The following is a 16148-nucleotide window of genomic DNA, read 5'->3' on the forward strand; positions in this document are numbered from 1 at the left end:
CATGTACTTTTTTGAGCGTTTGGCGTTTTGTATACAGCGTCAAAACGCTCAGATGTGAACAGGGGCCATTGAAATGAATAGGATTTGTCTTGTTGGGCGTTTTGAGAGCTGATCCTAGAGCAGAAAAACGCCCCAAAACGCCTAGATGTGAACGGAGCCTAAGTGATTGCTTTGTTTAAAAATGATTAATCAGTTTTTAAAACAAACAATATAGGCCACGGCCATTATTTGTCCAACTGGTTCTGTTATTTATTGGTATGCATGAATTGAACCCCTGCAATCCCATCTATTTGAACCACTTCAATACCGCGCCCTAGCCGAAAGACAGCTATAGCACGGCTCTCTTGTTTTGGGGGGGGGTCTATGGATGTCCTTCCAGAACACACCTCTTGTGACGTTTGGGTGACTTTTGTGTCCCTTAAAATTATGTTATCAGCTGTGTCCAATCACAATTGATCATATGTGAACAAACTTGCCGGTTATCAGCATTCCTTTCTTTATGCGCTGTTACAGCGTGGGGAGAGGAGAGCTGATAACAGACAAATCTGACAGGGGACATTTACTTTGATAATCAGGGCACTGATGATCAGTGACCTGATTATCGGTACAGCCCCATCAGTTCCAATCAGTGCAGCTTATCAGTGCCACATATCAGTGCTCAACAGTGCTGCATATGAGTGCTCATGAGTTCCACCTCATCAGTGCCCATTAGTGCAGCCTCATCAGTACCCATCAGTGCAGCCTCATGAGTGCTCCTCAGTCCTGCCTCATCAGTACCCATCAGTGCTTTCTTATTAGTGCAGCCTCATCAGTACCTCTCAGTACAGCCTCAACAGCACCCATCAGTGCAGCCTCATCAGTACCCATCAGTTTCCTATCAGTGCCACCCCATCAGTACTCTTCAATGCTGTCTTATTAGTCCAGTCTCATCAGTACCCCCCCCCCCCTCAGTGCCTATCAACGCAGCCTCAACAGCGCCCATCAAGGCAGCCTCATCAGTGCCCATCAGTTCCATATCAGTGCCACCCCATCAGTACCCTTCAGTGCTGCCTCATCTTTGCAGCCTCACCAGTACCTAACAGTGCAGCCTCATCAGTGGTTTAGTGGTGAATTGGCATAAGAAGAGGTCTCAAAAAAGTCTGGTCCTGGGGACCCGGGGGAGGGGAACACCAGGGGTAGGGGGACCCCCAAACAGTTCAGGGGGTAGCTGTCCACTGTAGCGGCTGCCGGCGGAAGAGACAGAAGAGATCTCTGGGGGGGAGACAAGAGGGAAGACAGCGCAGCGCCTTCTAAGTGCAGCAAGACATTTATTGAAGTATGTGCAGCAGTATCACACTCACATTTAGTCGGTGAATAAGATGCAGTTAGTCAAGTAATGTTGATCATCAGGAGCATCACTGGAGCGGGTCCTGGTGGTGGAGGCAGTGGATCCCGGTGAGAGCGGCAGGGGGGGTTCCTCCGTGTGTACAGGGACGGCCTCGGTGGTGTCCGCGGGCTCCCCGTCAGCTGGTGGAACGCTGGCACTCATGGGTCCTGGGATCCTGACGTCACTCCTGGCGGTGATGCGGGATGCTACGGCGATGCGTTATCGGAGCATGCGCTCCTTCTGAAGAACGGAGGAACACACGGAGGAACTTACGCCTGCCGCTCTCACCGGGATCCACTGCCTCCACCACCAGGACCTGCTCCAGTGATGCTCCTGATGATCAACATTACTTGACTAACTGCATCTTATTCACCGACTAAATGTGAGTGTAATACTGCTGCGCTGCACATACTTCAATAAATGTCTTGCTGCACTTAGAAGATGCTGTGCTGTCTTTCCTCCAGCCTCATCAGTACCCATCAGTTCCCTATCAGTGCAGCCTCATCAGTACACATCAGTCCCCTATCAGTGCCACCCCATCAGTACCCTTCAGGGCTGTCTCATCTGTGCAGCCTCATCAGTGCCGACTCATCAGTGCAAACTCACCAGTGTCCATCAGTGCAGCCTCATCAGTACCCATCAGTTCCCTATCAGTGCAGCCTCATCAGTACCCATCAGTTCTATCAGTGCCACCCCATCAGTACCCTTCAGGGCTGTCTCATCTGTGCAGCCTCATCAGTGCAAACTCACCAGTGTCCATCAGTGCAGCCTCATCAGTACCCATCAGTTCCCTATCAGTGCAGCCTCATCAGTACCCATCAGTTCTATCAGTGCCACCCCATCAGTACCCTTCAGTGCTGCCCGCATCTGTGCAGCCTCATCAGTGCTTACTCATCAGTGCAACCTCACCGGTGACCATCAGTGCAGTCTCATCAGTGAAGAAAAAAAATAACTTACTTGTAAAATGTTAGAACAGAAAAGAAAATGTTTTTATTTTAAATTTTTTAGCCAATTTTTATTTGTTTACCAAAAAATAAAAAACCAAATGGTGATTATACACTGCCCAGCCAAAAAAAAGCCGCCACCAACAAAAAAAGGTCACACACGTTGGACTGCCTTTAGCTTTGATTACGGAACGCATTCGCTGTGGCATTGTTTCGATAAGCTTCTGCAATGTCACAAGATATATTTCCATCCAGTGTTGCATTCATTTTTTACCAAGATCTTGTATTGATGATGGGAGAGTTGGACCACTGTGCAAAGCCTTCTCCAGCAAATCCCAAAGATTCTCAATGGGGTTAAGTTCTGGACTCTGTGGTGGCCAATCCATGTGTGAAAATGATGTCTCATGCTTCCTGAACCACTCTTTTACAATTTGAGTCCGATGAATCCTGGCATTGTCATCTTGGAATATACCCGTGCCATCAGGGAAGAAAAAATCCATTGATGGAATAACCTGGTCATTCAGTATATTCAGCTGACCTCATTCTGTGGGCACATGCAGTAACCATCCAATAGGATAGTTACTGCATGCTTAGTTTAATTAGTTGCTTAGTTAAAATGGCTGTAACCCCACCTTTATAACAACTTGTACCTATAGGAAAGCTTATAATAAGGCTTACCTATAGGTACTGTAAATATCTCCTAAACTTGCACTGTTTAGGAGATATTTTACATTGCTTGCAGCCGATGATGTCATCAGCGCTTTGAAAAAACGGCCGCTTGTGCCCTGCGAGCGGAAGTGACGTCACACCAGTAATACAGCCGGAGTCCACAGACCCAAAAAAGAAAGACGGGTGAAGATGGATACAGCTGGCAGCGGGGACGACGCGAGCTTCCTTTGCATAATGTGCTAGTATGCAATGCATTCTAGCACATTTTGCATTTACTTTGCAGGGAAGAAAAAAAAAAGGAAACTTTACTTCCTCTTTAATTCCAGTTGGCCACTTTTTTTGGACCGGGTAGTGTATGTATACCACCAAAAGAAAGCTCTGTGTGAAAAAAAAACAATAAAAATGTCATATGGGTATAGTGTTGCATGACTGCGCAATCAGTGTTGGGATAAGGTAATCCAAAGATTGCCAAGCTGCGCCACCCTTCCCTTAGGGTTAGGGTCAAGATGCCCTTATCCCTGCAATAAAAACCATAGCGCCCAGGGCAGCTGCCCCCTCCTGGCCACCTCTGTGCACAATTGTCATTCAAAGACAGCACAGAAAGCTGAAAAGTGTCCTGATCACACAGAGGGTGAAGGTGGCCAGTATTAAAGTGCTCAGGTAACACTATCTAATATAATAAAGTCCAAGTGTCTCTGCGTCCAGTCCCTGTGTCCGTGGGATTGCGCTACTGTGCATGTGCCCAACGGACAGCCGTTGGGACTTGGAGCGCAGAGACTTCGGGCGGCTGGGCGAAAATGTTGAAGCGGCGGGTGCCGCTTGGTCATGGCTACGTCATACGGCTCATGCGTTGTTAGAAAAAAAAAAAAGAGAATGAGCGAGAGCCGCTCAGTCAGCTCTGCGCATAATGTTTGACCACATATGTTCTAGCGCCCGTTAATTTAACGGGCTTAATGTCTAGTATATATCTATTTTCCAATGACATCTCAGCACTTCTGCAAGATAAGCTAATAACAATAAAAAGCACAGCACAAGTGTTCCTTGAGCCCTTGGATAGAGACATCTACTCCAGGAGATTGAACTTCTACCTGGCAACCAATCAGCTTTTGTCTTTAGCTCGGTCAGTTAAGCGGTGAGCAGCGAAGCTAGAAGACGATTGGCTCTGGTGTAGAAGCTCTGTGTGTGTGAAGTGAAGTTGGCACCACCCAGCGGCCGGCAGGGAGGAGTCAGTGTGCACGTCTAGAGGGGTGCCAGGGATGCCTGAGCTGAGGTGTCAGCAGCGCTCCCACCGAGGTTCGCTCTCCCTGACTAGTTCCGTGCAGTTGGTGTCGCGGGTCAGGGGGGTCACCCATGGTGTATAGTGGGGTGGCCAGGCGCTGTGGGGTGACCTCTGAGCTGTGCCTAGGCTGGCCCCTCCCTCCTAGTCGGCTCGTCCCAGCAGCCAGCCACCACCCCCCTCCCCGTCCATGCTCCGAGCATTGTGAGGCTGGGACTAGGAGGTTGCCTTGTGTTTCCATTCGGGCGGTGATTTCCCCTCAGCAGCACCATGACACACCGAGGAGCCCCCTCTGCCCTGGCTTGGCTTCTCCTCTGCAGGCTGTACGGTGAGTTCTTTATCTGAGGGAAGGGGGGTATATGAAGGGACACCCCCCCCCCCCTCCCCATCTAATATAGTCTCTTCCCTAACTTTCTATAACCGCACCCTGAGCCTGGGGTCCCCTCCACCATGGCAGGACCGTTACTTGTCCTCCTCTCACTCTTCCCTATGGCAGGAAGTCCTGCACTTATTTAAAGGGACACTATAGCATTCCTTTACTCCTGCAGATGACTTAATGATGGGAGGGGGGAACCCTTTCATTGCCAGACTTTATCATGGGGGAACCCTTTCATTGCCAGACTTTATCATGGGGTCATTGCCATACTTTATGATGGGGGGGACCCTTTCATTGCCAGACTTTATGATGGAGAGAGAACCCTTTCATTGCCAGACTTTATCATGGGGTCATTGCCATACTTTATGATGGGGGGGGGACCCTTTCATTGCCAGACTTTATCACGGGGGAGACCCTTTCATTGCCAGACTTTATGATGGGGGGACCCTTTCATTGCCAGACTTTATCATGGGGGAGACCCTTTCATTGCCAGACTTTATCATGGGGGAACCCTTTCATTGCCAGACTTTATGATGGGAGGGGGGAACCCTTTCATTGCCAGACTTTGTCATGGGGTGAACCCTTTCATTGCCATACTTTATGATGGGGGAACCCTTTCATTGCCAGACTTTATCATGGGGTCATTGCCATACTTGATGATGGGGGGGAAACCCTTTCATTGCCATACTTTATGATGGAGAGAGAACCCTTTCATTGCCATACTTTATGATGGGGGAACCCTTTCATTGCCATACTTTATCATGGGGTCATTGCCATACTTGATGATGGGGGGAAAACCCTTTCATTGCCATACTTTATGATGGAGAGAGAACCCTTTCATTGCCATGGCAGCAGCAGCACTCTGCCCTTCCCATCTTCTCCTTTTAAACTTTGTGTACCTTCCCCCCCCATTGTGTGAGACGGGGCCCATCCTCTGTTCTACGGGCCTGTCGTCGTCTCCATCCCCACCTTGTATTTGTGTGTCTGTGACCTGCGAGACCGTACTTTATGCTGATGTCATTAGGAGGTGGATAACTTGTGTTAGGATCACAATAGGGATTACCCTTCGCCTCCACGTTGGTTACCAACCTGTGCCTGACAGGGCATTGTCAAGGTTTCCCCTTCTTTATTTTGGTTGACGGGAAGATGAAACGCAGGGAAGGGATTTGGTCGGCTGCAGCTCATTGTTGGAGAAGGATCTCCAATGACAAGAGGTGGCTTTCCATCAGCGATGAGAAACGTTAGCTCGTCTCCGTTTCCCAATTTTCTTTTTTTTTTCTGGATCAATGGAGAAGCATGAAAAACCCTTTTTGTTTCATGGGGGAGAGTAGCCGTCCTGTATTGTATTGATCTTTAAGCTTTGGCTTTTGTAATGGATGCTTTGGCAAAGTCAGCTGAGCTTATTGACTAAAATAGTGGGATAAGAATATGGACATTGTAAAAACCATTAACCACTAAGCCCATTGCTTTTCTTTCATTCAGAATACTTTAAGCAGAACTCCCGCTAAACTAATAAAGTGTATGTATAGGTAAAACTTTTTATTGTTAAGGTTTGGATAGACTAGAAAGGGGTTAACGGATAAGTCCACCCTCCAACTAAAATCCCTGCATCTATAGATCTAAAGCTGGATACACACTATACAATTATCTTTAGATGTACCAAAACCATGAGGTCAAACTTCAATTTGTATGCAATCAGGCTGGCCCTTGCACTACATAGTTGATAGTAAATCTAAAGGAAATCAAACAACAAAAGTTGTATAGTGTGTGTCCAGCCTAATGCCCCGTACACACGTTCAGATAATCGGACGACTTATCGTTCGCATTTTGTTGCATGATACTAATATCGAATTCAACAATGCGTACAAACCGTATGATTTTTGTCGTACGATTCTGGAAAAGCTTCCTGGTTGCTTAGCTATGTATCAGATGGTGCAAAACAAAAACAATGGCAGCCAGGATTTTTCCATGCTATTTTAGTGTTTCTGAACATGTGCGGTCTTTGTCGATCGATTTTTAGCGGAAGCATACTGTACTGATTAAACGATTGTCATTCGCGAGGCTGTCGTATGACAGAAGTTTTCGTGTTTGTCCCTTCGGATTTTGTTGGATGAACTGTCCTGATCGGCTGTCGAAAGCTGTGTACTGATGATCAGATTATCGTGCGATCAGGTCGAAAGCGAGTTTTATTGTACGATTATCAGAACGTGTGTATGGGGCATAAAGCTGGATACACACTATACAATTATCTTTAGGTTTTTTTCCTTTATGGGCCTTACACACTATACAATTGTCTTTTTAGATTTCTTTCCTCTAGATTTACAGCCCATTCAGACTGGCCTGATCCGACTTCAGGGGCGACCTGTGAAGCTGTGCACCACGACTTCGGCGCGACTGGCAGGGACTTCACATAATGGAAGTCTATGCAAGTCGCTCCCAGGTCGCCCCAAAGTAGTACAGGACCCTTTTTCTAAGTCAGAGTGACTTGTGTCGCTCCTATTAGAACGGGTCCTGTACTACTCAATGGCGAGCGACCGACCGCGACTTGTCAGGCGACTTGGTCGCCTGACAAGTCGCGCTAGTCTGAATGGGCTCTAACCAAAACCATATAATATAAGGTCAAATCTAAACACTTTCAGTTTGTATGCAGTCAGACAGGCCCTTGCACTATGTAGTTGAAGGTAAATCTATAGGAAATCTAACAACAAAAGTTGTATAGTGTATATCCAGCTTAATTACTCGTACACACGTTCTGATAATCGTACGAAGATAATCGCTTTCGAATTGATCGCTCGATAATCTGATCGTTAGTACACAGCTTTTGACAGCCGATCGCAACAGTTCATGCAACAAAATCCGAAGGGGCAAACACGAAAACTTCTGCCGTATGATAGCCTAGCGAACGACAATCGTTTAATCAGTACAGTGTGAGTCCGCTAAAAATCGATCGACAAAGACCGCGCATGATCAGACACACAAAAATAACCCAGAAAAAAGCCTGGCTGCCATTGTTTTTGTTTTGCACCATCTGATACGTTGCTAAGCAACCAGGAAGCTTTTTGGGAATCGTAGGAAAAAAATCCTACATTTATGTGCATTGTTGAATTCGATATTAGTATCATGCAACGAAATGCGAACGATAAGTCCTGATTATCTCAACGTGTGTACGAGGCATTAGACTTACCAAAACCATATAATATGAGGTCACACCTAAACCCTTTTCATTTGTATGCAGTCAGGCAGGCCCTTGCACTACATAGTTGAAGGTAAATCTAAAGGAAATCTAACAACAAAAGTTGTATAGTGTGTATCCAGCTTTAGGCCCTGTTCACACCTGAGTGTTTTTCAGCTTGTAAAACGCTCATCTCTGAAGTCTCAAAACGCCCCAACAAGCAAAATCCTATTAATTTCAATGGCCCCTGTTCACATTCGAGCGTTTTGTTGCCTGAAGCTCAAAAAAGTACATGAGCTTCTTTTTTGACGATTACAGTCGTTTTTATTAGATGTCAATGCCTGCCTCCAACGCATGCAAAAAATACCTGAAAAATCGTCTGAAAACGATATGATCAGGTGTGAATGGAGCCTTAGACTAACCTATCTAGCCCTGTAAAGAGGAAATCCGTATACATACCTTTTTTTTTATGCTGATCTGATCCAGTCTCCAGTGGCGGAAGCTTAGCAGAGGACACGGCTGACAACAGTTGTGAAATGAATGGGGAGTGACGTCACCCATAGACTTACTATGGGGCTTACGTGGTCAGCTGTGTCTTCTGCACTCACCTACACAGGGCAGCCGCGGCTGACAGCTCAGCATGGGATCGGGTTAGATCGGCTTCAAAAAAGGTAAGTAGGCTGATTTCTTCTTTACAAGGTGAGTGTTAGATGGTGGAGATCTATAGATGCAGGGATTTTAGTGTTAGGCTGGACTTAACCTTTAAAGTTGAATTCTAGGTATAGCAAGTATTGCATAGTTACATTGATCCAGCTTGGACTAATCCATACCAGCGGGTTGAGCGAGTAAACCTGACCCAATTCCCCCATCCACACATTCAGTGTGGATAGGGAAATCCTCCCCACCGAGCTATTGTTTTTCACAGTGAAGTGAGTCCCCCATCAGAATGCGCTAGCCAGCATTGCTGGCTATAGACTGCCATGCTGATTGAGCAGCATTGATTTGACAGGCTGGTTATGCAGAAGTCGACCACTGTGCCCATGCATTGATCGAAATTCGTCTGGTCCCTGTTGAACCAGACAAATTTTGATCCATGCATGGCAGACTTAAGCTGGGTTCACACTGAAGCAATGTGGGAAACGCACAGGAATCCCTGCATTTCACGCACCGCAATGGCACTGTGTTCATGAGATCTGCCGGTGTCAATTAAAAGTTGACACCCCAAAAGCAGGTTGCAGAACACAGTGCTTTTCTAGAATCAGATTGCATGGATATGAACACCCATGCGATCAAATTCCAGTGTGGCAAAAAAAAAAAGCTCCCTGTACCTTTTCCGTGCGGATGCAGTGCTATTTGAGCCATACAAAATGATGGGCTCCTATGATGTAATGCGTCATTTGATGGTTTGACAGTTTGGTTTAGAGCACATCCAATGTGACAGTTACATTCATGGCATACTGGGACTCTAACTGGTTTTTGAAACTGTTTAAATTGATGAGTTTAGTTCCACTTTAAAATGGCTGTAGTGGTTGAAATCTGAACAAAGCATGTCCCTCTGTAGTGTGTTCTTGTCTCAGTCCAGAACGCTAAGGCCGGGTTCACATATGTGCAGCCGTGGGTTCCAGCCAGGGGTCTGATGCGTTCCTGTTCACTGGTTCAGGTCTGAATTTGAACCTGCACAGGACCCTTTTTGATTTTGCATCGCACCCGCTCCGGACATGTGTGAACCGACTCCATGTAAAGCCGGACACACTTGCACACTCGAGATTTGTTTCATCTTCGTGTATCACCTGAGGCCAGTCACTTCACCAGGTATATGTGAGAGTTTACAACTACTTTAAGTATGCAAATGTCGCACCTTGCTGATTCCCCTCCCCCTAGAAGGTGGAAATCACTGTAGTAGGCACAGCTACTACATTGATCACCAATTGCTTACGAGTCCTGTACCGAGTGGCTGCCCTGCTGTTTAGCGAACACAAAAGGTCTTTCGCTCGGCATGGGCCACTGTCAGGAAACACTTTGCCTTCTCTCAGTGAATGCAAAGCATTCTCTGATTGAACAAGGTGGATATGGTGATATCATTCATCATCACCCTGCCTCTCCATCTCATCCAATCAGAATGCTTTGTATTTATTGAGAGAAGGCAAAGTGTTTCTAAAGGGCCATACACACTATAAGATTTTCTGAAGACTTTTTCCTTCAGATTTACCTTTTCTATGTAGTGCAAGGGCCTGCCAGATTGCATACAAATGTAAAGTGTTTAGGTTTGACCTCATATTATCTGGTTTTGGTAAATCTAAAGGAAAAAGTCTTCAGAAAATCTTATAGTGTGTATGGCCCATTAGTGGCGTCCGTGCGGAGAAGACGGCATCCCATGTTCACAATACAGCAGGGCAACAGCTCAGCATGGGATCCAGAAGCTAGTGGAGATCACCATAATAGTGGTTCCTGCTACAGTAATTTCCAGCTTCCAGGGGATCCCACAGGTATGGCATAAACATACGTAAAGTGATTGTAAAGGCAGAAGGTTTTTTTTACATTAATGCATTATCTGCTTTAAGGTAAAAAAAAACCTTCTGGATGCAACTCCCTCCAGCCACTTAAATACTTACCTGAGCCCTATCTCGATCCAGTGATGTGCACAAGAGCAGCAGCTCTCTCCTCATTAGACAGAGAGGCAGCAGCGAATACCATTGGCGCCTGCTGCTGTCAGTCACAGCCAGTGCGAAGGGGGGCAGGGCTGAGCTGTGCTCTCTGTGTCATTGGACATGGAGCTGGCTTGGGAGCTCGCAGATCTGAGTGCCCCCAAAGTAAGCAGCTCAGCAGTGGGGGATCCCCAGAAGAAAGCATAAGGGCTGTTCTGTGGAAAACCAGCGCAGTGTGACATGTTTATTATTAAAAAAATATTGCCTTTACAATAATTTTAACCTAGCTGTACACTGTTGGGTTCTTTTTCATTCTTCCAGCAGGCTGAATAAAAGAAACTGCCAGATTCTTCCATCCACACAAAGGGATGGAGGAATACAGCTCGCCACTACAGTGTATTCTGACAGCAACTGAAAACTTTCTTTGGCAGAAGTTGGTCAAGCAGTCATCTTCTGTCAAGCAGGGGTGACCACCCACTGATGGAAATTTGGGCAATCCCTGCTGAACCAGCCAAATTTTCATCAAAGTATAGCCAGATTAACATTGGCCCATGGTAGGCTGATGTAATTTTGCAAAAGAGTCTGAATCCAAGGTTAGGCTCACATTATTGCAGGTGTCGGAATGCATATAAATCACACTGCTCTCTAGCAGGCTTGTCATGGGGGTGCCATTATTTCCTAATCACATCCCCATGCGTTGGAAAAAGCGGCATGTTTTTGGGTGCATGAAACCGTGTGGTGCCAAAGCACCATGTGACTGTGTTTTCGAAAGGGTTAGGGACCTTTTCCCTGCTGGAAATTCAGGTACAGCAACCCATTCAATTGAAAAGGCTGTTGTGCTCACACAAATCTAACCCACACCACCCCCTACAGTGTGAAGGTAGCCTAAACATCAGCTTTAAAACCCCTGTAAGGTTCGTTTTTTTGTTCTCTGTGTACCATTGGGGAGATTTCCCTTTCACTTCCCTAGGACACAACCAGAAATTAGAGACCCAAAGTGAGGGGGAATCCTCTCTTAGAAAGTTGTTCCTGGAGTGAGTGTCCCCATTGGAATATTTCCTCTCCTTGTTCTAGGAACAGCTCTTAGATTTTGGCTTTCCCCTCGCTTTCTTTCACAACTGTATCCAAATTGTTCCCGTGCCAATGCAAATGGTTCACCCTGACTCACCAGCCCCTGTTTGAGACTACAAATGGCTGTGCTGACACACTTTGTGCTGGCATAGTCAACTGTTGTCGCTACGTGGAAGTTTGACCTGAGTGATGTGTGCAGCCTATGTTAGAGTGAGTGCATAGTGACAGGCAGAGGCTGGAGGAGACATGGATGAAGGCCCCATTCACATGAGGCAAAGGTTGACAGGATTGCCATGATTCTGCCTGCAATTCCAAATCCCAAATGCGGTTCAACTCTGCTGTGATTTTTAAACATGCAGTTAAAATTTTCGTCAAGCTTGTCACCAAAAAGGAGCAGGGGCTTCTTTTGGGCAACAAACAGTCATAGGGCAGGCCATTGAAGTGAAAAGACTGCCCTGTGTGCGACACACATTTCAGCATGTAAATCACACTTAAAAATTTGTGACAAGGAATGTTATGTGAGTTCTGAACGGGGCTGAATAGTAATTTATGGAAAAAAGCAATTGTTTATGATGCACTATGATATAGCAAGCTAAGGCTCTATTCACACCTGTACAACTCCAAAGTAGCTGGACTTTAACCACTTGCCTTCTGTGCACTTAAACCCCCTTCCCATCCAGACCAATTTTTAGCTTTCAGCGCTCTCACACTTTGAATGACAATTGCGCGGTCATGCTACACTGTACCCATATGAAATTTTTATCATTTTTTCCACACAAATAGAGCTTTCTTTTGGTGGTATTTAATCATCTCTGGGTTTTTTATTTTTTACAAAAAAAAGAAAGTTTTTCTTATTTTCTGCGAGTAAATTTTGAAAATAAATAAATTTTTCTCCTTCACTGATGTGCGCTGATGAGGCGGCACTGATGTGCGCTGATGAGGCGGCACTGATGTGCGCTGATGAGGCGGCACTGATGTGCGCTGATGAGGCGGCACTGATGTGCGCTGATAGGCTGCGCTGATGAGGCGGCACTGATGGGCACTGATAGGCTGCACTGATGAGGTGGCACTTATGGGCACTGATGAGGTGGCACTGATGAGGAGGTACTAATATGCCGCACTGCTTGGCACTGATGGGCGGCACTGATGAGCACTGATGGGCAGCACCATCAGTGCCCACACTCAGTGCCCATAGTGCTGCCAGTCAGTGCTCATCAGTGCCTAAGATGAGCAGGCACTGATGGGCACTGACTGGCAGCACTATGGGCACTGAGTGTGGGCACTGATTGTGGGCAGTTAGTGTGTTTAATGTACCTTGTGTAATCAGGGCACTGGTGATCAGTGCCCTGATTACATTCTTCTGTGTCCCCGACGGCTGATCGCCTCTCCTCCTTCCTCACACGCAGTCTGTGTGAGGAAGGAGCGCTGGCGATGAGAGATGATCTCATATGTTTACATATGAGATCATCTCTCATTGGACGGTCCGATCACGTGGTGAATGGCCGCTGTGATTGACGCACGATCTGTGATTGGCTGTGTCCAAGGGACATGGCTGACACAGATTTTCCCCGATGCACGCTTGCGGGAGCGCGCGGGGAGCCTGTGTCTGGGAGGCCGTTTAAAGACGGCCTCCCGAAAACGTGAGTCCGCGCTGCAGCCGTACTTTGGCTATAGCGTGGATGGCAGGAGGTTAAAAAGCAAAATTGATGCAACTTTGAATGGTGGATGCGACTTTGGCTTTGACCAAAGATAATGCAAAACTGTTGCATGTGAAGCATTCAGGTATGACTTTCAGGGAACTTTTGAGGGTTAACATTGAAGTCCATGGCCCTTAAGTCGCATTTAAGTCTGACCAAAGTAGTGCATGAACTACTTTGAAGTCGCTGCAACTTGAAGTCGCACAGATATGAATGATTATCTTTGGGAAACATGGGGAATGACTTGTGATGTGGCTTTGATGTCCAAAGTTGGATGCCAAGTCATACATGTGTGAATGGACCTTTAACGCTGTCCAATGAGGCTAAACTCTTAGATTTGTGTTTTTTGTTTTCTTTGATGAGTGAGTTTTTATCAGTGAAATCAATGGAAACACATCTCCATTGTACGCATTACAATGCTTGTTTTCATGTATTGATGTATTTTATGGGATGCTTTGACATCAAGTACAAAGTGCATTGCAACACATTAATGTTTTTGATGATTTCAATGAAAAATGCCTCAGGGGGGAAAAGAATGTGTGAAAAGGATTTTTAAAATTCTGTTCAGCTTGTCTTGTGATTTACACACCTGACATACCTGCCAATCACACAGGCATACAAGTGGCAACCCATTTTCTAGGATCAGTGAATTATTATTATCACACTGCTGATTCATAGGCAGAATTCTAATTTACAATGCTAGCTAAACAGAATTGCAATAGTTTGGCAGGCAAAAACTGTTCACATTTGTGTATTTCATCAATTTATTTAGATAGCTGTCTAGAGTTCTTCTTTAAAGGGCAACTCCGTGCAAATAAAAAATGATCCGTATAGCTGTTTTGTCTAGCAGAGAGGCGAAAGCGTTATATTCTGGATTCTAGATGGTCCTGCAGCTTTGAGTGTAATGCCTTGTACACACGTACCGATCGTCGGCCGAACGATCGGCCGTCTTTTGTCCAGGGCTGTCCTGTCCGCTGAAAAGTGAAAAAGACTGCACACGAATTTTGTCGGCCAACAACAGCCGACTGCAGAAGTGATGTCATGTGATGGTTAACTTTCCGTGTCTTTTTTCTTTTCTGAGCATGCCCAGTCTTGCTAATCTGCTGTCTGTCGGCCGAATTCTGTACTGACTGAGGAACAATCGACCGTTCTGGTGTTGGCCAACAAAAATTTTAATGCCTGCATGACAGATTCTGTTCGGCCGAAAATGCGCTGTCGGCTGTCGGAAGCATCATACTAACAAGCCTACAATCGGTCGTCGGCCGAATATTTACGGCCGACAATCGGTATGTGTGTACGGGGCTTTAGTGTGTTGGGAATTCTTGCTTTGCTTCTTATGGGACTGTGGGCCTTTTTACACTTGTCTGGCTTTGGCAGGTGCATTTTCCTTTAAAATCAATGGAAACGCATCAAAACACGTAGCTGACGACACATTGTTGTGTGTTCACTTGTGCTGATGCGTGTTGACGTGTTTTGCTCCAATTCCATTCATTTCAATCAAAAAAAAGCAGACAAGTGAGAATGGGCAGTGGGGAGCTGGTATTCCTAAAGCACCATGCCTTGTACACACGTTCAGATAATCCTACGAATTATCATTCACATTTTGTTGCATGATACTAATATCGAATTCAACAATGTGTACGTAGCGTATGATTTCTCTATCGGACGCAGTTCTCTCTGATTTATTTCAGTAGGGTTATACTGCCCCCTACAGGAGTAGGACACTAGGTGGAAAAAAGTTCTGGCTACGCTTATGGGCAGTCCCGGAGAGTATACTCGCTCTCTCTTCCTGCATCAGATGTCTTAATCTGCCTAGTCAGGAGTAAGGACCTACCTAGTTCCTTTCTGGGATCTCTGGTCCTGGCATAGAAGTAATTTTTTTATGTAGATATTTTTAGCTAGTCTATTTTTTTTTTTCTCCAGATTGTTTTTCCTGTGAGATCTTCTAGCAATTATGCCGGGCAGGGCGACAGATTGGACCCCCATATCCAGTGGTCACCCCAGTCTGGCCATCGAGCGCATGCAGGCCTTAGCTCCGCGCTGGGTCAGCCGCAACATAGTCCCACTGGACGGGGACTGGCCCCCGCAAGTTAAACGTCTTGCCAGGACGCACACGACAGGGTCTAGGCTGATGTCGCAGCCTTCCTATTTGGCCGACAGCCCCCCTACTCCGATGGCGTGGGGTCCTGTCAAGAGATGGCGCCCGACTGTGTTCCAGGCTTTTTCCGGGTTATTTGTGTTTCTGATCATGCACGGTCTTTGTCTATCGATTTTTAGCAGACGCATACTGTGCTGATTAAACGATTGTCGTTCGCTAGGCTATCGAACGACAGAAGTTTTCGTGTTTGTCCCTTCAGATTTTGTTGGACCAACTGTCGTGATCGGCTGTTGAAAGCTGTGTACTAACGATCAGATTATCGTGCGATCAAGTCAAAAGCGATTTTTTTTTTTTTTTTTTTTTTTTTTTTTTTTTTTTCCTTTGCGATTATCTATCTGAACATGTGTACGAGAATATGTCTACAAATTGCATGCATTGCTTCTGAAGTTTACAATACAGTATATAGATGCAGCAAATATCTACTCATCTCCTTAAAGTCCACAGGCTTCTATCCATCCCTGTGCACATATAAACCCTCGGAGGGGTGATGGTGACCTGTGTACAGCCATAGTCTGTCAAACATTTGTATAGACTGCTGTACGCAAACACCCAGGCACAGAAATATACGCCTCTATTATGGTGTACTGGCCCTGTTTAGGTGGCTCTGAAGTTGATTTATGCAGTGAGCTTATAGTCAGATTTTAACATGTATAGGGACCCTTAAGGCTGCCTTCACACTTATGTAAAGCCGCTAAACTGGCACCTTAAACGCAGCAAGCAGGATGCAGTTATTTGCCAAGTGTAGGGCAGCCCATTGATGTGAATGGCCTCCCC

At 46.0% G+C, this 16148-nt stretch overlaps 1 protein-coding gene across 1 annotated transcript in view; it reads left to right on the forward strand.

The window, feature by feature from the left end:
- Window positions 1-4525: 4525 nt before the first annotated feature.
- NECTIN3 (nectin cell adhesion molecule 3) overlaps window positions 4526-16148 on the forward strand; it is a gene marked incomplete at its 5' end in the record, with an annotated part of 151338 nt that continues 139715 nt past the window's right edge. The window contains one exon of the mRNA XM_082246146.1: window positions 4526-4583. Within this exon, the coding sequence (XP_082102272.1) occupies window positions 4526-4583 (58 nt within the window). The remainder of the gene's footprint in view (window positions 4584-16148) is intronic.

This window comes from Pelophylax lessonae, assembly GCF_965119305.1.
Source record: "Pelophylax lessonae genome assembly, chromosome: 2".
Classification (NCBI taxonomy): Eukaryota; Metazoa; Chordata; class Amphibia; order Anura; family Ranidae; genus Pelophylax; species Pelophylax lessonae.